Raw genomic sequence first — 24,463 nt, 5'->3', positions numbered from 1 at the left:
TCTTATTATCTAAAAGATATGCATGCCAACCATGTCTATTGTTGTGTCCCTCTAAATCCAGCAAATCAGTATTTTCTAATGATATCCATTCTTTGATCCAGCAGAGACAACAGGCCTCATAATATAATTTTAGATCCGGGAAACTAAATCCCCCCCTTAGTCTTTTATCAGTAAGTAACTTATGTTTAATACCCTCTTACCCTGGCTAATATTTTCTCATTTTCTTCTATTTCTTTTCTAATTTGATCCATTTTCTTTTCTCTATTTCTTTTCTGAATCACATTTTGTTGAATATAAAATCCTCTTATAAAAGCTTTGCTCGTCTCCCATATTATTCTACTATCTGTATCTTGCTCTTTATTAATTTGGAATAATTCTCTAAGTAATTCCTGTGCTTTACCTAGAATCTTTTCATCATTTAAAATTTTTTCATTCGTTCTCCATCTTCTTTTTACCTTTCTGTTATCTCTTAATTCCAGTGTAACTGGATTATGATCTGTTAGTAGTATAGGTAGTATCTGTTTTTTTTCAATTTTTAACATTAAATTATTTGAGATCCAGATACTATCGATCCTTCCTGCTGATTTTTTTGCCTGTGAATAGTGTGTGATCTGTTTCTCTAATGGATGTTTATATCTCCAAACATCTTTTAAATTTAAATTTTCAACCACTTGGAAAAAAGTGATGCCCTACCATCCTTCCTGTTGCACAGATTGGAGGGCCAGTAATGTGGGTTTTATGGAAATTTTGCCTATGCAAATTAGGGCAATCTGCATAGGATAATTTACACCATAAAGCTTCCTGGTGCCCTAGAGTCGGGGTGGGAAGCCTTTGGCAATCCAGATGCTGCCGAAATACGTCCCCCATGAACCCCAGCCAGCTTGGCTAAATAGGAACATCTGGTGGGCCAGAGGTTCCCCTGCCCTAGAGTGACCTAATTTAGTGTGCCTGTTTTACCAGCTTTTAATAAGCAAAACTGAATGGTGAAATGGCTAAGCTTGCCTAGTGCAGTATTTGCAGTTTGCATCCATTCATTGTTACTTGTGAAATCGACATCTTTCCATGGGGGGAAATTACGCACTAGACATCACTGCTGTGGGCACCTTGTTCTTCTCATCTTGAGGCTGGTAGTGCCAGAGGGACCCAGGAGCGATCGCGGAGGGGGAGGGAAGAAGCCCTGCCCCTTCTGCCACTGCCGCCATTGCACTGCCACCCCTGAGGGAAAGGAGGAGAGGCAGGAGGGCAGGCGGAGGCCGCGAGGAAACACACGGCTGAGCCCAGGCCCAACCCAAGCCCACCTCCTACGGAGCCCAGAGGGAGGCCCGCTGGAAAAAGACCTCCCTTTTTTCTATAGAGTTTATTTATTTATTTTCTCTCCCCTTCTTAAAAAACTATATTTTCCCCCAAAAAATTATTTTAAAAATATTTTTATATTACTATTATCATCTCCATCTTCTATTATTTAATACATAAACTCCCCCCGCTTCATATATTTTAACCCCCTTTTAAAAAAATCAACCCTTCCCCCCTTCCCTAAGTCTTCAGCCATTTACTTAATTATTATTACTACCATTTTTAATTAATATTAATATTACTACCATTTTTAAAATACATCCATATATTACTTAAAACACACTTTCCACCCCACCAAAAAAGGAAAAATATCTGCGATTAAAATGAATGTGTTGCCAAAAATGCTATTTCTTTTTCAATCAATACCAGTCATCCTGAAAGATGAATGTTTTAAAAAGTGGCAGAAAGAGATTTCAAAATTTATCTGGGGGGAAGGGGGGGCAAAAGGCCAAGGATAAAATATAAAATACTTACAGATGTAAAAGACAGAGGTGATCGAAGGGAAATTGAAATTACTGAAGGCCGCATACAGCATACTTATTAGAATGGGAGACGAAAGATGAAGAGGTAAAATCAGTTATGATTAAATGGGCACAAGATGTAGGTCACAATATTATGATGGAAGATTGGGAAAAATTATGGAAAACTGATTTAAAATTTACAGATTGTTCCCTATTGAAGGAAAATTATATGAAGATGATGTACAGATGGTACATGACACCAGTGAAGTTAGGGAAAATGTATAAAACTAGTTCAAATATATGATGGAAGTGTAAGGAAATGGAGGGGACATTTTATCATATGTGGTGGGATTGTAATGTAATTTTAAAATTTTGGGAAATGATATACAACGAATTAAATATTGCATCTAACATTTGTTAAAAAAACCTGAAGCATTTTTGTCAGGGATTGTAGGAAAAGACCTGCCAAAAAAGCTGAAAAACATCTCCATGTATGCAACAACGGCCGCGAGAATCCAATAGAAAAAGGATGGAAGACTAAAGAAACCCCAACTAAAGAATCATGGCAAGAAAAATTGACGGACTATGCAGAACTGGCAAAACTGACATATAAGCTATGGGACAAGGATAACTGTGACTTTAAGGGTGAATGGGAACCCTTTACAAAGTATCTGAAGACACAACAAAGGGAACAGGACTCCATGGCTGGTTTTGAATAAACATTCACAAACTTTTTATTGATAATCAGCTAAATAGTTTGAGGATCTATACAACTTTGTAACATGCAGAAAACAGCATTCTTAGAGAAACCAAAGACTGGAACTGAGGGAAGTCGGGGGGGGGGGGTTGTGTGTGTGGGGGGGGAGGGGAAACAAGGATGATATGTTTTTGGATAATATGTTTTGTTTTAATTTTGAATAAAAAAATTCAAAAGGGGGGGACACTTTCTTTTGTTGTTGTTGTTGTCCTCTTTCCTTTCCAATATATTTTATCTTCTTCTACCTCATCGTGTCACACACATTTTAAAAATCTTTCTAGATGTACCACACAAGCATGGGATTGTTCTTTAAGCCCCCCAACACGTGGCAAACTTGAGTCAAGCTAGCTCTCCCCTTTCTTGACAGCAGTGTCCTGTTCCTCATACCACAATCCCAAGCATGCTCACTAGGAACCAATTTCCACTGGGGTCAGAAAAATTTACTCCCAAGTAGAGCTATTTAGGAGGCTCAGGCCCGAAGGTGCACTTTCATGAGCAGGAGGCCTCTTTCTGACTTAGGGAAATATTCTTGCACGAGAAAAGACCAAAAGGACAGTGTGTCTAGAGATGTATTTATTTAAGTAATACTTTTGCCTGTATAATTCTAAGCACCATATCATGGGTTCCCTGGTGGTCTCCCATCTGGGCACCTCAGGACACCTGCCAAGTGTCCCTATTTTCAAGGGACAACCCCAGATTTACAGAAGCCATTGTGACACCTCCCTCTGCTGGCTCACTGGTCACCAGAGTGCAAAAAGGCCTGGTGAACTCCTGTGGTTGGATCATTTCGTGTTTGTTCCAGGAAAAAGATAGACATGTAAATAGGATTTCTCTCAGCATCTGCATTCTGTGAGAAAAAGGAAACGGATGGCGAGAAAAAATAAAGTGTGCCCTGTCCCAGAATCTTCCCCCTCGCCCACCGCCTGCCCCTCTGCCTCCCCCTGCGGACCCCTGTTTGAAAAGACTACTAAGGTAAAACCTATCAGCGTATAGATGCTGCTTCCAGTCCCTAAGATTTCTTGGGAAAGGTCTCTGTCTGAGGCCTATTTTGAGGTTTAGATAATCATATCCCATGTGGCTCTTTGTTTCCCTGTTGTTTACCCAGTAATTTCAGATTTTTTTCAAAAAAGATTTGTGCACAATATGTGCTTTCCGCCCCCTTAGTGGCTGATCTGGAAGAAGATGGCAGGAGAAAGAAAGAACAAAGGAAACATGAAGGTAATGTCTATTTCCAAGGATATGTTTAGGGTATATAAGAAAGTCCTTAAAACAGTTATGATTCCAACCTTCTCTTCTTTTCCATTTAGATGACATAATTCTTGAAGACCTGGAGGCAGAGCAGGGGCAGCTCAGCTTTGATACTGACACCACGAACCACTGAACCTGAACACGGAGTTTGCCCTCGCTCTCTACCAACGCTGGGCAGAGCTCCACCACGGAACGAACCTCGCCATTTCCCCAGTGAGCCTGGCTCTTTCTTTGGGGCACAAGGGAGCACATTGGCCCAACTGCAGCATGCTCTGGGACACAGCACTCAGGGTAAAGCAGCCTTCTGAGAAACAGCTTTTTGGTGAGCAGCGCAGGCTGTCGTGAGCTTCGCCTTACAGCTTGGACTGTCCTGGTCGGCAGAGCATAGAAAAACAAAAGCAAGTCACACAAGGGGACTTACTTCTGAGTTAACCCCCTTTCATGCCATGCTCTTCACTTCAATGGGCTTTACATGCACATCCTACACCTTTCAAGTAGATTCTTTCCCCCAAAGAATTCTGGGCACGGTAGTTTACTCCTCACAGAGTTGCCAGTCCCAGCAACACTTCAGGAACTGCAGTGCCCAGAATTCTTTAAGGAAAGAATGTGCCTCAGGGGTTGGAGTAGATGGCCCTTAGGTCCCTTCTAACTCTACAATTCTATGATTCTGTGAATGCAGATGGAACCATGCATTGGTGTGTGCTGAAAGCCATCCACACCTTGGTTCTGTTGAAATTAGTTAGTCACAGCTAGCTAAGTCCCATTGATTTATGAAAGTGTGGCTTATTTACAGGACAATCCTATGCATGTCTACTCAGAAGTAAGCCCTGTTGACTTCAATGAGGGTTACTCCCAAATAATTGGGTATAGGATTGTGCATTCATATCAACAGAGGAGCGGCTCTTGATTTAACTGTCTCACCTGCTATGGACTATTGAATGCAAAAAAGTGACATGTCTACTCAGAACTAAGTCCTTGTGAATTCCATGGGGCTTACTCCCAAGTAAATGGACGGAGAAGTAATTAAGACCCTTCAGCATATAGATGTTGATTTCAAAATAATATTAGTCCCTAAGGTCTGTCTGATACTGTCTGAGGCCTATTTTGAGGTTTAGAGAAATAAACATATCCCGTGTGGCTCTTTGTTTCCCTGTGGGCTCTGCAGACCTCCTCCCTTCCTCACATGGAGGAAGATGACCCAGGCAACTTGAAGGTAATGTCTATTTCCATGTATATGTTGTTGTTTAGTCGTTCAGTTGTGTCCGACTCTTCGTGACCCCCTGGACCAGAGCACGCCAGGCACTCCTGTCTTCCACTGCCTCCCACAGTTTGGTCAGACTCATGTTTGTAGCTTCGAGAACACTGTCCAACCATCTCGTCCTCTGTCGTCCCCTTCTCCTTGTGCCCTCAATCCTTCTCAACATCAGGGTCTTTTCCAGGGAGTCTTCTCTTCTCATGAGGTGGCCAAAGTATTGGAGCCTCAGCTTCACGATCTGTCCTTCCAGTGAGCACTCAGGGCTGATTTCCTTCAGAATGGAGAGGTTTGATCTTCTTGCAGTCCACTGGACTCTCAGGAGTCTCCTCCAACACCATAATTCAAAAGCATCAATTCTTCGGCGATCAGCCTTCTTTATGGTCCAGCTTTCACTTCCATACATCACTACTGTGAAAACCAGAGCTTTAACTATACAGACCTTTGTCGGCAAGGTGATGTCTCTGCTTTTTAAGATGCTATCTAGGTTTGTCATTGCTTTTCTCCCAAGAAGCAGATGTCTTTTAATTTCGCAGCTGCTGCCACCATCTGCAGTGGTCATGGAGCCCAAGATAGTAAAATCTCTTCACTGCCTCCATTTTCTCCCCTTCTATTTGCCAGGAGGTGATGGGCCCAGTAGCCATGATCTTCGTTTTTTTGATGTTGAGCTTCAGACCATATTTTGCGCTCTCCTCTTTCACCCTCATTAAAAGGTTCTTTAATTCCTCCTCACTTTCTGCCATCAAGGCTCCATGTATATATTCAGTGTATATAAGAAAGTCTCTCCAAGTGCCAGCCTTTTCCTTTCAGAAGATCTAATTATAGAAGACATTGAGGAAGAGCAAGAAGAGACTGTGCGGCACTGAAGCAGCTCCTAGAGGGGATGATCAGCAAGACCAGGACCAAGTCCCAGATATGTGCAGTTCACCACTCTTTAAATACATGGACAAGGATTATGCCAAGCTTGGCCACTCATTGGCTGTCCCAGGAGAAGGCAGGAAGAAGAAAGGCCCAGTTACTCCACAGGGCGAAGCGGGTGAAGCAGGTGGAGGAGCTTCCTGTGGCAATGTGGAAGATGATGACTAGGCAAGTGGACTGTTGTAACTCCAGCACAACTCGACGCTTAAACAGCAGCCTAGCTGTTTCTGGCCAATGAGCAATTCTGGAAGCTCCCGAATAATTACCACCAGTTCATTGCAATCGGGAAATTGGAAATAGAACAATTTGTCTGCATCTGGGAAACTTGTACAGAAAGCATGGCTGGAAAAATCTTTTTTAATAATTCCAGTGGCACCTTTAAGATCAACTAAATGTAAGCTTTCGAGGTATGAGCTTTCGTGTGTAATACACACTTCATCAGATACTCTGAAGCAGAGGTCGGTTCAACGTTATAACTGTTGATGACTGTTATGGCAGTTGGTTCCACAGGGAAGGGCAAGGGATTTTTAAAGGGATAGATGACCAAAATTAGCTTTAGTATGTATAATGGGACATGAATCCAATATCTCTATTCAGACCAGGTCTCTCCATAGTTTTTAGTTTGGTAATGAGTTGTAATTCAGCAACTTCTCTTTCAAGTGTATTTCTAAAATTCTTTTGCAGTAAGACAGCTACTTTAAGATCTTGTATAGAATATCCTCGGAGACTGAAGTGTTCTCCTATTGGTTTCTCTGTTTTATGATTCCTGATGTCAGATTTATGCCCATTTATCCTTTGGCGTAAAGTTTGTCCTGTTTGTCCAATATAGAGAGCTGAAGGGCACTGTTGGCATTTGATAATGTTGGAAGATGAACAATTAAATAGGCCTGAGATGGTATGTTTGATGTTATTGGGGCCAATAATGATGCTGTCCGGGTGTATGTGGCAGCAAAGTTGTCATCTAGATTTATTGCAGGCTCTTGTGGCAGTGTTCATGTTCAGTGGCGTAGGAAGAGGGGGGTGGGGGTAGCGGAGCGCCCTGGCTGCCATCTCTGAAGGGGTGACGAGGGCACCCTGTGGGGATGCCATTGTGCCCCTGCCTGCAGCCGTGGGCAAAGGATCCTCCACACCGCAGCGCCTCTTGGTCTCTCTCTCGCGCGTGTGCGAGCTACAAGCCTAGGGCACATTTCTCTCCCCCTCCCACCTATCAGGCTCTTCCTTCTTGCGCAAGCGCGAGGAATGGGGAGGAGGTGGGGGTGGCGACATTGCCGGCTCCCCCGCTCTGGATACTTGGGAGTTGGGGGGGGTTGGCATGCCATTGCCCCAGCTCCCGAGGAGGAGCAGGCAGGAGGTGGGGAGAGGACGAGTTGCTCGGCTTTGCCAGCAAAGCTGTGCAGCTTCCTCCCCCCACCACCTCCCTTTCTTTTTGCTCGGCAAAACTTTGGAGTTCTCATTTTCTTTCATTTTCTTTTTTGCAAAAGCGTGTGGGGCGTCTGAAGACTGAAAGCACCTGTAAGAGGGTTCGGGCGGGCACATTTTTTTGCCTGTTGTTTGGATAGGTCAGGCATCACCAGTTTTACGTCTGTGAAATGAGCACTTTGTGGTGCCCATGACAATTTCTTAGATATAGGTCTCCAGGTTCCAGAAAGCTGAGGACCATGGACTATGGTAACTTATAGGTTGAATTACTGCAACGGGGCTGCCTCTGAAGACTGGAAACTTCAGCTGGTGCAGAGTTCAGCAGCCAGGTTGCTCACCAGGGCAAGATGGTTTGATCATATTGTTAAGTTGTGGGTGAACATATCAGACGACACAGCGATTCCTCAAACAGTTCTTGTTTATTCACAGGCCAGAACAGAACTGAAGTGAAGGGTTCAGCCAGCCTGCTTATATAGAGCTCCACTACAACGCAACAGTAACCACTTTCTGTAACTATCCAATCACTGAACGTCACTTTCAATCCCTTATTTGCATATGTGGACCTGAGTGAAAACTATCTACAGTATCCCCCTGCTGGCCCAGGGTGAGAACTTCAGTACATAACACATATAATGCTGACCATATTGGCTACTACCAATTAGCTTCCAGACCCAATTCAAACTGCTGGTTTTGACCTATAAAGCCAACATCAAAGTTAGACTGAGTATTTAGGCCCCAGGGGGCCTTGTGTGCTGTGAATATGTTTTCACATCCTTTACGTTCGGAACATGAATAGCTAATGGCTGACAACAGCAGCAGTGCCATGTATTTTTGTAATCTGAGTGAGCAGCTTGACTGCTCAAATAACTGGAGATTCATTTGTTTTTTAGCTAGCTGTGTTTTCAGATCAGCTGTGTATTTCAAAGAAGCTCAACAACTTCGATTTCCTAAAGAAAGCTCAACAACACAAACTCCACAACTTTGGTCTGCCCCAGGTGCTAGCAGGGATTGCTACGCTGCAGGAAAGTGATCAATACCCAAAACCTCTTGGAAACACAGGACATGAAACAATTAAAATGACAGGTATGGAAGAACATTCAACTTCATCCTCCCAACACACACACACACACACATATTGGACAGATGATTAATTAGCATTGATGGTCAGGGTGTAATTTTTAGAAATAAATAATGGCATGTGTGTGCAATGCTTGGGTTTGTTCTTTTTCAGTGATAGTAGATGTCAGCAAAGTTCCCTGATTGAGAACCTCTTAGACGCAAACAAGTGAATCTGTATCTCTGTGAGGGTTTCCTATTTGGGGGCTTCGGAGCGTATCTGTTTGCATTATATCAAAGGCAATGAGTGATATTTCCTTTAAGTTTCAGGAGTGACATTTATGGCAAGATAGATAAACTGTTGGCACCAAGGAGATGTACTGAGATAGGTCTTATTGAAGTTGGTAATCTAATAAATATTGAAGTTGGTAATCTAATAAATATTGATTACATGAGTCCTCTTCAAACTCTTTTTTACAAAACAGTCTTTATTACTTACTTACTCATTTACTTTGATTATTTATATCCCACCCTATAACCAAAGCTCTCTGTGTGGCTTGCAATATAAAAACAGCACAAATTGTATAAAAGGAACAACTTAAGCAGAACCAGGGAGCCCTATAGAATTATGCTGCAAACAGTTCTTGGCTGTTGTAAAGTTTTGCTTTTGTGTCTTTCCTTGAAGGTGAAAGCTTGCAGAGATGAAGTTGTGGCTCAGCGTTGTCTTGCTGCCCTGTCAGAATGTGCCGCCACGGGCCAAGGCAATTTGCTGGGCCTAGCAGTGGAAGCAGCACGTGCAAGGTATTGGGGGAAAATACTGTGCATTTAACCAAAGGGTAGTTCAGAGTATCTCTCCCAGGCTCTGACTAACTCCCTGTGGCCCTGCTCTGGCAGCGCATAAGGAATGTGTGTGACTAGAGGGATGTTTTCAATGGTGGAAAGGCTCAGATTTAAAAGGCATTCAGCTGTCTCTCAGCCTGATTTCCTTCACTGAGGGGCAATGGGGTGGGGATTATGAAGCTAGATCATCACTCTGAGTTCTTTGCAGGAAAAGCAGGAGAAAAAGGCAACAAATTTTTAAATAAATAAAACGCAAATAAATATCTAAGGGAGGAGGGAAGCCAGAAGCAGCCATAACACATAATTTGCTCGTTTATATTCTCAGTGGAGCATTTTCAAGACTGCTGTGGGAAGGATGACTGGGAAGTCAGGGTCCACAAGCCCCATTGTATGGGCTTAACTTTCGGTCCAAGTGAGGTGTCTCCTAGGAACGTTTAACGTAGCTCTACTGCACATTAATACACCATTCTAACTTCCGATAGGGGACGAAGGTGGCGCTGTAGTGTAAACCACAGAGCTTAGGGCTTGCTGATTGGAAGGTCAGCAGTTCGAATTCCCGCGACGGGGTGAGCTTCCATTGCTCGGTCCCAGCTCCTGCCAACCTAGCAGTTTGAAAGAACGTCAAAGTGCAAGTAGATAAATAGGTACCACTCCGGCGGCAAGATAAACAGCGTTTCTGTGCGCTGCTCTGGTTCGCCAGAAGAGGCTTAGTCATGCTGGTCACATAACCCAGAAAAACTGCCTGCGGACAAACGCTGGCTCCCTCGGCCAGTAAAGCAAGATGAGCGCCGCAACCCCAGAGTTGTCTGCAACTGGACTTAACTGTCAGGGGTCCCTAACCTTTTAAACTTCCAATATTGCGGAATTGGGGAAAGTTGAGATTAAGTTTGCTGTGCTTAAATTACTGTAATATGAAACTCTTGTGACAAGTGCCATTAAAATAGGTGCTGAGTTTTTATTTCTTTCTGTTGAGGTGTGTTTACCCAACCTTAATGTTTGGGCTGCATACATTTTTGCAGATGTACAGTTGGTGAAATAACGGATGCAATGAAAAAGGTGTTTGGTGAACACAAAGCCAGTGACCGCATGGTGAGTGGAGCTTACCGTCAGGAGTTTGGGGAGAGTGACGAAATTGCTCAAGCAATCAACAGGTAAGGTGTGCTGTTTCTATGGAATGGATTAAATCAGATGGTGTGCTATCAGGCTTACAAATTTTTGCATGCTACGAATGTGTGTCCCATCTCACTTCCAAAGTTTTAGAGTATTTAAACTATACAGTAGTTTGTATTTCACAGAATTTCTTACACTTCTCAAATTTACTGCACTAATGCTAGTTCCTGTCAGCTGTGCCCCCTTCCCTCCAGAGCAGATTAAGGGGGGCACAAGAGGCAGAGGAGGGAAGCCTATCTCACAGGCAGAAATCCTAGCACTGATGGGAGGTATTCATTTGATACTGCCCTCTGTAATTTCTGCATTTCTTTTATCTTCTCCATTTTTAATTGGGGGATTACATTATTTTATCCCCTTTATAAGCCAACCATTTTTACTTAATAAATGTTCTTCCAAATTTTATAAAGTCAAACAATTACCTTAAAGCTATTACCTCTTTGCATGTGTCTAAAATGGCTTGATTTTGTTTTGTTAATGCTGGGTTTTCAACCTTACTATGCAAGTTATGTTTGTTATTCAGGTTTGTTGTATCCGTTCTGCAAATTCGCTGTATTTATTAATTGGTTATGGGAAGTATTGTAAACTAGACATTTAACAAAATAAACTCATCGCCTTTAATTTAAGGCTGTTGATGATGAGAACCTGATAAAATACCAGGCTGCGTTCAAGGTGTTACCAGTAGTATATAAAGCCCTTAACACCTTGGGACCAGTTCACCTGCAAGGTTGCTTTAACCGATATTTTCCCACTCAGCCACTTCATTCTGCAGAACTGACATGGTTACGGGTACCACATAATACTTGTTAATAATAATATCCTTCAGTGTAGCCACATCTACATTTGAGAACTCCTTTCCTAGTGACATCAGGCAAGCACCTCTGTTACTCTGTTTGGTAAAAACATGCTTGTTTTGAGAGACCTACCCAAGAGAATAGTGGTGTGTGTTTTAATCTGTGTTTAGCGTATCACTGATTTTATTTTTTCAATGTTTTGAAAAGGTTGTTTTTAGTTCTTTTTACTGCTAATTTTATTGCTTTTATGAAATAAATAAAGCAAGCTCAGCATAATTTTGCATCTATTATATTAGGAGTTACTAGAATCTTTTTGTGTTATTTGAATGTATTCCCTGTTTTTCCTGTTGTTCCTGATTTGATTCAATCTCATCATTACCAAAAGGAAGGTAAATGAGAGAGATTATAAAATTTCCATATACACATAAAAGTCCATACTACTAATAGAATTCAAAAGAATATAGATAAATCTTTAAAAATAGAAGACTTTTTGTGGTAGTCACAGCTGTCAAGATACCCTTAAAAATGCAAATTCTAAATTCAGAGTTAACAAGTTTGTGGAACGTGAAGGTCGGAGACCACGTCTTCTTGTTGCAAAAATGGGCCAAGATGGCCATGACAGAGGAGCCAAAGTGATTGCTACGGGATTTGCTGACCTAGGGTTTGATGTGGATATAGGCCCACTCTTCCAGGTATTTAATCTCTTCCATTCAAATTTTTATTCGTTTGTTTGTTTGTTTGTTTGCTTGCTTGCTTGCTTGCTTGCTTCTCCTAGCAGTTAAAATGTCTGAAGCTTAAATAAAGGATAGTTAAAGGTAAAGGGACCCCTGACCATTAGGTCCAGTCACGGACGACACTAGGGTTGCGGCGCTCATCTCGCTTTACTGGCCAAGGGAGCCAACGTTTGTCCGCAGACAGTTTTTCCGGGTCACGTGGCCAGCATGACTAAACCGCTTCTGGCGAAACCAGAGCAGTGCACAGAAACGCCATTTACCTTCCTGCCGGAGTGGTACCTATTTATCTACTTGCACTTTGACGTTCTTTTGAACTGCTAGGTGGGCAGGAGCTGAGACCGAGCAACAGGAGCTCACCCCGTTGCAGGGATTTGAAACGCCAACCTTCTGATCGGCAAGCTCTAGGTTCCCAGTAAATCATCTGTAGGAATGGTTTTATTTATTTTTTTGAATATATTTTTGTATACAGCTTTGAGGGCCTCGGGCTTTTAAGCAATTTATTAATTTGTAAAATGTTTTTTAAAAAATACATGCAGCTATTGTTTCAATTTCCTGTTCACACCAAAGGTAACAACCAGAATATGTTGTACTGGGATGATTTTACAGGTTCCCAAGTTGGAAGATGCAGTGGGTTAGGTGGTTATGTTCCTCTCTGTACTCTACTTTCTGGGTACCTCGGGTTAAGTACTTAATTCGTTCTGGAGGTCTGTTCTTAACCTGAAACTGTTCTTAACCTGAAGCACCACTTTAGCTAATGGGGCCTCCCACTGCCGCCGCGTCACCGCCAAGCGATTTCTGTTCTCATCCTGAAGCAAAGTTCTTAACCCGAGGTACTGTTTCTGGGTTAGCGGAGTCTGTAACCTGAAGTGCATGTAACCCGAGGTACCACTGTATTGTCTAACCTCAATGCCAGTAGCAGCCTCAGCGGTGCATGCTGGTGCCTAGTGTTTTCTTGTCGCTCTTCTCTATGAAAAAAGAAGCCTGGGTCTGCATGCAGTGTTAGGTTTTATGCATTCTTCTTTCCCATATTGTTTGACACTTCCTTTGCTTTCTCTTCCTAGACACCCCGTGAAGTGGCCCAGCAGGCAGTAGATGCGGATGTGCATTGCGTGGGGGTGAGCACCTTGGCTGCTGGCCACAAAACTCTTGTTCCTGAACTCCTCAAAGAGCTGCATGCCCTTGGCCGCCCAGACATTCTCGTCATGTGTGGAGGAGTCATCCCTGTTATTCTAAAGCAGCAATGCAGCAGCAAGCAAAGGCTATAGCAGCCAAGTCTGCTGCTTGTGGCTGGAAAGCCAAACAGGAAGTATGTGACTGTTGCCATGGAAACAAAGGGGCAGTCCATTCTGTACTGAGCACCGGATGTTAGCTCAGTGTGTGTCATATGACCTGTACAGGATGTACATGGGTGGAGTTTGGAGTTTCTCTCTGTTTGTTGAACAGAGCAGACATGTTTTCTCTATATGACTGCTGAAGACAGGAATAAAACATGTAGATACATTTCTGTCTGTGTCTGATTCCCCTCCCTGGGGATATGCTGGAGAGCAGGGAGGAGGAGAAGCAGTTTGGTGTGTTTTTCTCACAGCCTGAGGAAAATCGCCGGAACGGACCTCGAGTGTTTTTACTGCCGGGAGTCGCCGGAGGGAGGTCAAAAGAATTCAGCCGGTGCCTCGAGAGATAGGCACATACCTCTGACCGGCCCTGAATTCTGACATTGGTAGCAGAGGATGGTTGCTACGGTCCATGGGCGTCTGCATCAAGGAGGCTGTATTCATCCCTCTCCATGGAAGCCTGAGATGGAAGCTGATTCTCTGCAGCTAGAAGCTGACCAGAAGAAGCTGAAAGCCAAGCTACGGAGCCCAGGTATGAGATTTTCGGGCTTAAGAGTGTGAATGCAGATTGATTAATTCTCTGCTTCATGGGAGCAACGTTTGGAAAAAACAGCTCCGAGAGAGAAGAGTCTGCATTCCAAACATTCCTGTGGTTTTTCCTGTCCAAGGAAAGGAATGTGGTTGCTTAGCAACGCAGGTCAGTTTCAAGATAAGGGCTGGAAGTCGTGTTTTGACTAGGCCTTACAAAGGAACTGTTGGAAAGGGACTTTCCAAGCGGCCAGTGTTAGAGCTGCCAGGTGCACAGAGTGTAAACAAGCCAGCTATTGGATTTTAGAGGCTTGTGTTTGAGAGTCAGTGCAAGGACTCAAAATGGATGCCAAGAAGGGGGGAGGCCTGCCTTCTCCACCCTTTTGACCAGTGACAATTATGCATCTTGGTCTATTAAGATGAAGGCTTTGCTGCAGAATCAGAGACTGTTTGAGGTGATTGAGAACCCCATCCCTGCAGCACCAACGCGTGCTTGGGAGTCACAGAATGTGAAGGCCAGAACTGCTATAATTCTGTGCGTGTCAGACTCTCATATACAAGATTTACAGCACGCGAAAGATGTTTGGGACACGCTGAGAAGGACACATCAGAGAGATGCAGGTTCTTCAGCGTTGCTGTATTTTGAAAAGCTGACCAACCTGAGGCTTGCGCCTGATGGAGATGTTCAAGCGCACCTGACGGAAATGAAATTTCTGCGTCAACAGATGGTGGAACGCAATTTCCGTCTGGATGAGGAAGTGTTTTGCTTCATGGTGATCAACAGCCTGAATCGGACTTACAAAACGGTTGCCAGTCAGCTGGGGTCTCTCCCAGCGCAAGATCTAACGTCGGACAGGGTCTTTGCCGTGGTTCTTTGTGAACATGACAGACTTGCCGCCCTGGAAGTCAAGGACAGGGGGAGACAAGAACGGAGTTCAGACACCCCCACTGCTGTAGCTACTGGAGGAGACGCCGTAGCTTTGAACGTTGTCCGATGCCACAATTGTGGACAGACTGGGCATCTTCAGCGGAACTGCAGGAAGCCACGTCAGAACAAAGGAGCCAAGGGAAGCTCCACGAAGTCTGAGGCGTTAGGCAGAAGTCATGCCAAGTCACAGGCAAAGCCTGCAAAGGCTTTGATGTCCCTAAAAGCCACACCACAAGTGGGGAATTCCTTCATTTTAGACACGGGAGCGACGGTTCACATGACCCATCGTAGGGATTTGTTTTCGTCGTTTAAGAAGCAAAGCTTCGTTGTACAACAAGCCAACGGTCAAGAGCTGGAAGCCACCGGAATTGGGACTGTGTATCTTAAAAGTCTGAACTTGACTATAAATGATGTTTATTTGGTTCCAGAGTTGAAGTACAATCTGCTCAGCGTTTCGCAGATTGCCAAGAAGGGACTAAAACTGTCCTATGATGATCAACACTGCGAGATCTACAAAGATGGAGAGTTGTATCTTTCTGCCAAAGAGAAAGATGGACTGTATTTGTTGACTTTTGATCAAAGTGATTACATGGAATGTAATTCTTGTGATTCTAACATGATTTCTTTTGCAGGTGTAGCTGAGAAGAACACCAAGCAGGTGACCTCGAGGGTCGACAAGGCATTTCAGCGGGTGTATGCTGATGTGATTGGTCCTTTAGCACCATCTAGAGGCAATGCAAAGTATTACCTAATATGTGTTGATTCTTTTACAGGTTTTGTCTGGATTTATCTTTTGGAGAGACCGAAAGAAGCCTTAGAAAGGTTTAAAGAGTTTTGTGACAAAGTTAAAAATATGCATGATGCTGACATAGATTGTCTTTGCACAGATGAGAAGCCAATTTTTCTTTTACAGGATTTCCAGAGGTTCCTGAAGAAGAAAGGGATAAGACACAAAATTGCAGCTTCCGAAGAAGCTTGGAACAGATGTGTCTGTGTTAGAGTGAACAAAGAATTGCAAAAGGGAATGCATGCGCAATTGCTTAGTTCACATCTGCCACATGAGTACTGGGCTGAGTCGCTAATGTCATATTGTTACACGTGGTTGAGAAAGTTTTCAAATGACTTGGGATGTTCTCCTTTTGAGAAACTGTTCCACAGAAAACCTTCTGTTGCCCATTTCAAGGTTTTTGGGTCTCATGTGAGGACAGAAGCTCCGGGGGGAGTAAAGAATGCCAGAGGCATTTTTGTGGGTTATGAAAAGGGTCTCTACAGAGTAATTTTGTCTGAATCTGGTAAGGTGATTCTCACAAAATTTCTAGAGAGTGCTCCTGAACAGGAGCGAGTGATTGTTCACACATTTCCCACAGGTGATGATGATGATTCTGATGATGATGATGATGAGTTTGATCTTATTGAGTTCAGTAGTACTGATGATGACAGCAATAGCTCAGACAGCTCAGTTGTCACAGTCATTGAGAAGAAATCTCACATAATGACTAGACCCTCAGAAGAGGAGGATGAACCACTGATTAAGCTTAGTACTGGTTCTTCAGAGAGTTCAGAGGCTGAACCAGAAAGCAGTGAAGAGCAGCACCTCTTACGTAGGTCTGAAAGAGCAACGAAGGGTGTACCACCCAAGAGGTATTCAAAAGAGTTTGCCAACCAAGCTATTGCATGTGTTGCTGTTGTAAACGACCAAGGTCAAATTGAAGCTGTGTCTGAGTCAGAGACAAAGGCACAACAAAGAGTTGCTAACCAAGGTAATGCAGAAGCACTCATTCCTTGGAAGTCACACAACCAGAGAGGTACATTGGTAAAACCAGTGGCGGGTAGTTCCAAGGGTGGAACTGAAACAACAGGGGAGTGTTATAAGTATAACAACTGTTTGTTTTCTTCTCTGGATGACGCTTTGCTCGCAGCACGCATTGATACTTTAGGGGGAGTATGTTATTCTAAAGCAGCAATGCAGCAGCAAGCAAAGGCTATAGCAGCCAAGTCTGCTGCTTGTGGCTGGAAAGCCAAACAGGAAGTATGTGACTGTTGCCATGGAAACAAAGGGGCAGTCCATTCTGTACTGAGCACCGGATGTTAGCTCAGTGTGTGTCATATGACCTGTACAGGATGTACATGGGTGGAGTTTGGAGTTTCTCTCTGTTTGTTGAACAGAGCAGACATGTTTTCTCTATATGACTGCTGAAGACAGGAATAAAACATGTAGATACATTTCTGTCTGTGTCTGATTCCCCTCCCTGGGGATATGCTGGAGAGCAGGGAGGAGGAGAAGCAGTTTGGTGTGTTTTTCTCACAGCCTGAGGAAAATCGCCGGAACGGACCTCGAGTGTTTTTACTGCCGGGAGTCGCCGGAGGGAGGTCAAAAGAATTCAGCCGGTGCCTCGAGAGATAGGCACATACCTCTGACCGGCCCTGAATTCTGACAATCCCTCCCCAGGTACTGCGCACCACCATCACAAGATGGCTTGTTGTGAGATGATTAAATTGTTCCCAGTGAGGTGGGGTCTCCATCTACTTCCTCCTCCTCCTCCTCCACCAGGCAAATGAACACAATTGAAAGGCTTTTCAAATAACATCTAGCTATTGAAATGTGGAAATCCTTCAGCAAATTTTGGAAAGCGTTGTAGTTTACAGGTTTAGGGTCACAGAACAACGCAGCTGAAAAGCAGCCCCCTAAAAGCTTTCTAAAACTGCCAATATAATCAAATAATTTAAAAATCACTTTTTAAAGTTAAAAATATTCATAAACATTTTAAGAAATGAAGAAAAAAGGGACTAGTTTCCTTTACTGACATAGAATATACCGTATTTTTTGCTCTATAAGACTCACTTTTTCCCTCCTAAAAAGTAAGGGGAAATGTGTGTGCGTCTTATGGAGCAAATGCAGGCTGCGCAGCTATCCCAGAAGCCAGAACAGCAAGAGGGATTGCTGCTTTCACTGCGCAGTGATCCCTCTTGCTGTTCTGGCTTCTGAGATTCAGAAAAAAATTTTTCTTGTTTTCCTGCTCCAAAAACTAGGTGCGTCTTGTGGTCTGGTATGTCTTATAGAGCGGAAAATACGGTATATAATTTTTTCTTCTTCCAGAATTTTGTTTTTTCCCAGGGGGTGGTGGGGCGTTATAAACAAAAATAATGTTATACAAATGAGTATAGTGGTACCTCGAGTTACAAACACTTCAGGTTACAAACTCCACTAATGTGGAGTTACCTCAAGTTGAGAACTTTGCCCCAGGATGAGAATGGAAATTGTGTGCTGGCACAGCAGCAAGAAGCCCCATTAGCGAAAGCACGCCTCTAGTTAAGGACAGTTTCAGGTTAAGAGCGGACCTCCGGAACGAATGAAGTTCGTAACTAGAGGTACACTGTATACTGTACCAAGTTTTCTTATGTCATTTGTATATCACAAAAATAGCATAATAAATGTGGGAAAATATCCAGAACATATGTTTCATTATTAGTGGTCAATGTAGAAGTTCTTGGTTCATGAATTGGTTTAAACAGTTAGGAAGAAGGGAAGAAAGGGCTGGAGGGGAAAATGGAGAGTGGAGTGGGGTAGAATTTGCTTTTCTGCTTCGAATCTCTTGACCTTGGTATATGGTAATTGTTAAACCTGGCAAAAGATTTGTATAGAGCCACAAGTCTCTGGTTGTCTTGGAGCTGAGGTGAAAATGTTCACCACTTTTGATGATTTCATTCTTTATGTTAGATAGGATAACACCTAGAGCAGAGATTGCTTGAACCTGTAGTCACTAGGACTTTGCACACATGGCAGAGTTTGCACAGGTGACAGCATCACTGCTTTTCCCCATAGCTAGCATACAGTCGTACCTCGGCTCCCAAATGGCTTGGGAGTCGAATGTTCTGGCTCCCAAATGATCAAAAACCAGAAGTGAGTGTTCCAGTTTTTGAACGTTCTTTTGGAAGCCGAACATCCGACAGTGCTTCCACTTGGCTGTAGGAGCTTCCTGCAGCCAATCAGAAGCTGCGCATTGGAAGTTGAACGTTTTGGAAGTTGAACAGACTTCTGGAATGGATTCTGTTTGACTTCCGATGTACGACTGTACTAAGTTATTTTCCCTTCTCCATGTGCGCTACCTCCTCACTTGCCATCGCTAAACCCTGCTCTTTTAGCATGTGTTCTGCAGAATTTTACTTTACAAAGTTTGCATGCATGTTTTATGTCTGTTTTTCTCCTGCACAGGATTATGACTTCTTGTATGACTCTGGTGTTTCCAATATATTTGGCCCTGGAACCCGAATCCCAAAGGCAGCTGTCCAAGTTCTTGAAGATATTGAGAAATGCTTGGATAATAGGCAGCAATCTGTGTAAACTTCTGTGTCATAACAAACTTTGTATCTCATGGTGAATCTTATACTTTGTGTTGATGCATTGTGATGTGTTGATAAAAAGAAGGAACTGATGCGAAATCATCTACAATGTCTGGTGTTGCTTTATGCTTTCTAAGAAAGTGGGAAATTATCTGCAGTATTATTACATATGTATGTAAAATCTATCAAAGAATCTAAATGAAATGAGTAAATTTTAAAATTTTGCATATAAGACTTCATTATATCTGAAATACACTTCAGATCTTTGGAAATGCAAATTACAATTTAAAATAAATGTTACTGATAGAGAAAGGTGGTGAAATTTTGTCCTGCTGTTTCATACTGTTTGTTCACATGCCTCTTGCCCTTTCGGTCCAGTCTCGTTGCCCTAGCTTTGTTTGCTTGTCAGATTGACAAATATCCATTTCCTACCCCTGGTAGTTCTGTGACCTCACGAATCCTTTACTGAGATGACATGCACAAAACGAGTAGAGCCACCCTTTTATGAAAAGTCCATTTTTTGTAATGTTCTAGCTCAACAGCCTTAATAGAAGTATTGAATAGGGAGGTGTTAACAGCCCGTTAAGCAAAGGTCTTTTCTTATTCTTTAAGACGCCTGTGCCTCTTGAGACTCCATCATTGACACCTGAGCTCAGCATCCCATACAGTCCAACAAAAGCACAAAATCAAATGCCAAGTTCACTAACATTACAATCTCTTTTAATTGCATAAATACCTCCTCTACCAGCTATCAATATAGCAAATTCTAATTTAATCCATGTGTTCAAAATTCCTTGAGATTCCTCATTTCTTGCTGGCAGGTCTTTTTTAAAAAAACAGAGACCTCAGAATTATCCTGCAAGCAGTTTATTATAAACTTCCTAGGAATGACTGCCCTTGCAGTGTTTCCCTGGGAGATTTCATGATCTGGACTTTGGAGCAACGTTTTCGAATAAGACTTCTGCAGCTGCAGCGGATGGATTTGGAACTTCTCCACTGTCTGTCTTTCTGAATGAAGAAATGTGCGCGTTATCCCTTCCTGACCAAATCACTGACACATGGCAATTGGTGGTATGCTTGGTGCCAAAGTAAACTTTCTGACTACAGCAGCACTGGAGGCACTTAAGTTTTGCTGAAAGTATAGTAAATGAAAAGGGTTGTAGGCTGTTGAGGGTTTAGCAAAAAGACATGGCAACATTCACTGGATTCACTGGAGTGAAATATTGACCAGAAGCTGACTGCGGCATATGGTGTCCATGCGCTGAAGAATCCCACACTGATCAGTACAGCCATCTGTCAAAACAACCACTTATAATTAGTTACTGGCTGGCTTTTTATATTTTCTCCTTCTCTATCTGTTATTTCAAATCGGTGAGAGAGAAATGAAGGATTAGTGCTTCAACATTTAAGAGATATTTAAACAATTGGCTCTTGCTTTTATTTTAGGCTGTCCATTCATTTTATCCTAAGACCCAAAAGCAGTATCCTCTGCACTACAGCAGCCCTCTAGTGGTAAAAAATAACACAAGATCAGGATAAGAAATTAAGAACAGCATCCTTTGTGTTTATCAGATGCTTTACATCATAATGGAATGTCACCTGTTTCAAATTATAGTCCTATAGAAGAAAATATGGCAGGACCTCAACATCTCATACAAGAGCAATATATATACCACATGGTTCCTCTATGAGCCCATGTATTGCAAGATCTGAGAGTCTTACAGTATACAGGTTCATCATTAAGTTAGTCCCCAGTATGTATGTGGCTGCGAAAACCCAACCAGATGGGTGGGGTATAAATAATTTGAATATTAATATTATTTCGCATTAATACAATAAGCTTTCATACCAATGAATCTAACAACTGAAAAACAGAGGAGTTGCTCAATGTCTGCAACTCAAATGGAACACAAACCATACATGAAGGCAAACACACAAATAGCCCAGTCCACAGCATCCATAAGTGCTTTGGCATTTCCCCAATATTTTGACAATAATTTTCAATCTGTAGGGACAGAATCAATGTCTGAGTCAAAGGAACACTGTGTTCCTATTGCTCTTTAAAATACAAAAATACTCTGCTCACAACACCACATACCCACCAATGTCAATTTCCTTTCCAGCTTTGCTGCATTTGAAGTCCTGTTGAAGTTCTGCATCTCATGAGAGGTTTTATGAACCTTCCAAGCTATACCCAAGTAACAGATGGTGATGGTAATTGCTGGCAGAATGGTACAGATCCTACAGATGACTTACTGGGTTATACATTAGGGAGAGCTTTCCTAAATGAAACATCTTCAAGAAGACACGTAAACATTATGATGCTAGGCACCTGTCTAATTCCAGCTGGGAACGGATTCCAGAGGGCTGGAGCTACACTACTAAAAGCCAATTTCTAGTACAAACTAAGCACAACTCTGGCTCATGCAGCACTCGCAGCAGCGCCCCATCTGAGAATATAAAGGAGCAAAATATGTGTTATGGCTGCTTCTGGCTTCCCTCCGCCCTTAGATATTTATTCGTGTTTTATTTATAAATTTGTTGTCTTTTTCTCCTGGTTTTCCTGCAAAGAACTCAGAGTGATGATCTAGCTTCATAATCCCCACCCCTTTGCCCCTCAGTGAAGGAAATCAGGCTGAGAGACAGCTGAATGCCTTTTAAATCTGAGCCTTTCCACCATTGAAAACATCCCTCTAGTCACACACATTCCTTATGCGCTGCCAGAGCAGGGCCACAGGGAGTTAGTCAAAGCCCTGGAGAGATGCTCTGAACCACTCTTTGGTTAAATGCACAGTATTTCCCCCAATACCTGGCACGTGCTGCTTCCACTGCTGGGCTATCAAATGGCCTTGTTCCTGGGGGCAGCTGAGAGGGCAGCAAGACAAGGCTGAGCTACATCTTCATCTCCGCAAGCTTTCACCTTCAAGGAAAGACACAAAAGCGAAACATCACAACAGCCAAGAACTGTTAACGATTGATAAAGCTGCCCCAATGCCGCCCAGTCTCTTACTCCTCTTCCTCCAGGTCTTCCAGGATGAGCTCTTCTGAAAGGAAAAGAAGAGAAGGCTGCCAGTTAGAGAGGCTTCTTACACACACAGAGAGAGACTTTCTGAACACATCCACAGAAACAGACCTTACCTTCAGGATTGCTTTCTTTCTGTTTCGCTTGAGGCGGCAAGGAAGTCCGTGGAGCCTACAGGGAAACAAAGAGCCACATGGGGTGTGATGATCTAAAGCTCAAAATAGGCCTCATCCTTTCCTGAGAAATCTTAGGGACTGGAATCAACTACTATATGCGGAAAGGTTTTACCTTTGTGGTCCTTTTGAAAAGGGGTCCACAGGGGGAGGCGGAAGGGCAGCCGGGGGGCGGGGGGGAGGACTCGGGGAGAGGGCACACTTTATTTTTTTTGGCCATCCGCGAAATCACTCTTCGCAGTCTTGAAAGCCTAAAAAGGAAAGAGAAGAATGTGAGAACTGGGGCTCACAGTTAGTCCTCTCCTGATCTACGTCCCCAAACTGGTTTTTGCATTCACGCCTCTAAGCTCCCTATCCCCACAGAATTCAGTTGCACATCAAGGCCCCGGCGCACCCCCCCAAGAATAAGAAGAACACCTTGAGACAGAATTTTACTCTGAAGGTTAATGGGCAAAATTTAGGCCACAACTTTATTGAGTACAGCAATGTGGGTTGTATTGGCTTAGGCCAGTGATGTCCAAACTTTTTTCAAAGAGGTCCAGATTTGATGAAGTGAAGGGCTGACCAAAGTTGTTGAGCTTGAGGAAATCAACTGACACAGGGGCCAGATTTAACCGGATTAGGACCCTGAAAAAATGGACTTTGGGCATGCCTGGCTTAGGCATTGACAATAACTCCTGCCTGCCTTGTAGGAAGTCTGGAAGAGTAAGCCACCAACAGAGGACGCTCCATCAATGGTTGTTTTTTAAATTTATTTAATCATTTTTTTCAATACAAACAGCAATCGCAAAAGACACATACAACAAAAACCATAATAACACAGTTTGACAATTCAGATTTGGATACACTGATATACCTAGGACTACACCTTTTTAACAATATTTCCCCGCCTCTCTCTCCTCCCCCTACTTCCCACCGTTATCCGCCTTATTGCTTAAATATTCCTTCCAGATTTCTTCATATTTATCCATTCTTAATTTGCGTCGACATGCAATTCATTTGTATGTAGCTAGTCTGTCCATATTATCAATCCATGTGCTCAATGGAATCTTTTTGCGGCTCTTCCAATTCATCAAAACCAGTTTTTTTGCTTCTAATATAGCACGGTACATCCATTATTATTTTTTTGACCCCTTGTAATCTCCCACGTTTCCAGAATATAACTTAGAATTAAATTTAATTCCGCTAAATAACAATTTCTTTTTATGACTCTTGCTATAAATATCCTCACCTCACACCAAAATGATCTTATCATCGGGCATTTAATCATCATATGTACTAAGTTTGCATTTTTACTCCCACATCTCCAGCAGTTGTCTGCACTTGTTATTTTCTTCTGGTATAGTTTTGCGGGAGTCCAGTGGACTCCAAATATTATTTTCTGTTGAATAAGTCTTAGTCTTAGATCCAGAGAGGCTATTTCTGTTGATTTTATACTTGACTCCCATATGTCATTTGTTATCTGGAGCCCCAACTCTTCACTCCATTTTTGTCTATCATATTCTAAATCATATTTCTTCCTGTTGAGTTGGGTTTTATATAGTGCAAGTGTAGAGTTTTTTGTTTTTGCTGCAGAGATTAAATCTTGTAGCAGCATGGGTGTTTCCGAGGCTGCTTTAGCGTCAGGGCCAAACTGCCTTTCCAACATATGTTTCAATTGGATGTATTGCCATTGTGTTTCACTGGTTAATCCATACTTTACTTGCAAGGTCTTATATTCCACAAATTTTCATCAATTAATTGATTCAATGTCAAAATACATTTTTTCATCCAATTTTGCCAAATTATTACTTGATTTCCAATTTTTAATTTTGGGTTGGCCCATATTGTTAATTTCTCATGTTTACAGGGGTCATCCTTATTATTTATATTTATATTCATCCAAATTTTTATAGGTGCTTTAATAGTCTCCAGGATAATAGGATATTTCATAAAATTGGAGCCGAGTTGAGTCCACCCTACAAGAGGTCCAAAGAAACTATATTCAAGAGTAGCCCAATTGGGATTCCTGCTAGCTCTCCACTCGTTAGTCTTACTCAGCAGGTAGGCCTGGTGATATAGTTCCAGATTTGGGAGACCAAAGCCACCTTCCTTAGTTGGAATTTGCATTGTATGTAGTGATATTTTTGGTGGCTTTGTAC

The 24,463-nt window shown here is 42.7% G+C and overlaps 2 protein-coding genes across 4 annotated transcripts in view; one reads left to right on the top strand and one right to left on the bottom strand.

Moving 5' to 3' along the window:
- LOC307212654 (uncharacterized protein) overlaps positions 1-24,463 on the bottom strand; it is a 64,152-nt gene that overhangs the window by 10,029 nt on the left and 29,660 nt on the right. For 2 of the 3 annotated variants that reach the window (XM_079970217.1, XM_079970218.1), the window contains exons 2-4: positions 22,438-22,573; positions 22,266-22,320; positions 21,999-22,171 (exon numbers count right to left, since the gene is read on the bottom strand). In XM_079970217.1, coding sequence (XP_079826343.1) covers positions 22,134-22,171; positions 22,266-22,320; positions 22,438-22,573 — 229 coding nt within the window. In that variant the 3' untranslated portion in view covers positions 21,999-22,133. Of the gene's footprint in view, positions 1-21,998; positions 22,172-22,265; positions 22,321-22,437; positions 22,574-24,463 lie in introns of those variants that run through there. The other variant, XR_013837056.1, reaches the window with a different exon arrangement.
- Positions 8,895-13,264, top strand: LOC307213498 (methylmalonyl-CoA mutase, mitochondrial-like; the record flags this gene model as incomplete). Its single annotated transcript, XM_079971417.1, has 4 exons — positions 8,895-9,265; positions 10,324-10,455; positions 11,810-11,957; positions 13,061-13,264. Exons 1-4 carry the CDS (start codon positions 9,093-9,095, stop codon positions 13,262-13,264), a joined length of 657 nt encoding a protein of 218 aa, XP_079827543.1. The 5' UTR covers positions 8,895-9,092.

The sequence above is a fragment of the Podarcis cretensis genome, assembly GCF_951804945.1.
Source record: "Podarcis cretensis genome assembly, chromosome: 3".
In the NCBI taxonomy this organism is placed as follows: Eukaryota; Metazoa; Chordata; class Lepidosauria; order Squamata; family Lacertidae; genus Podarcis; species Podarcis cretensis.
The sequence above is the reverse complement of the archived record's forward strand: the minus strand, read 5'-3'. Positions and strand labels throughout refer to the sequence as shown.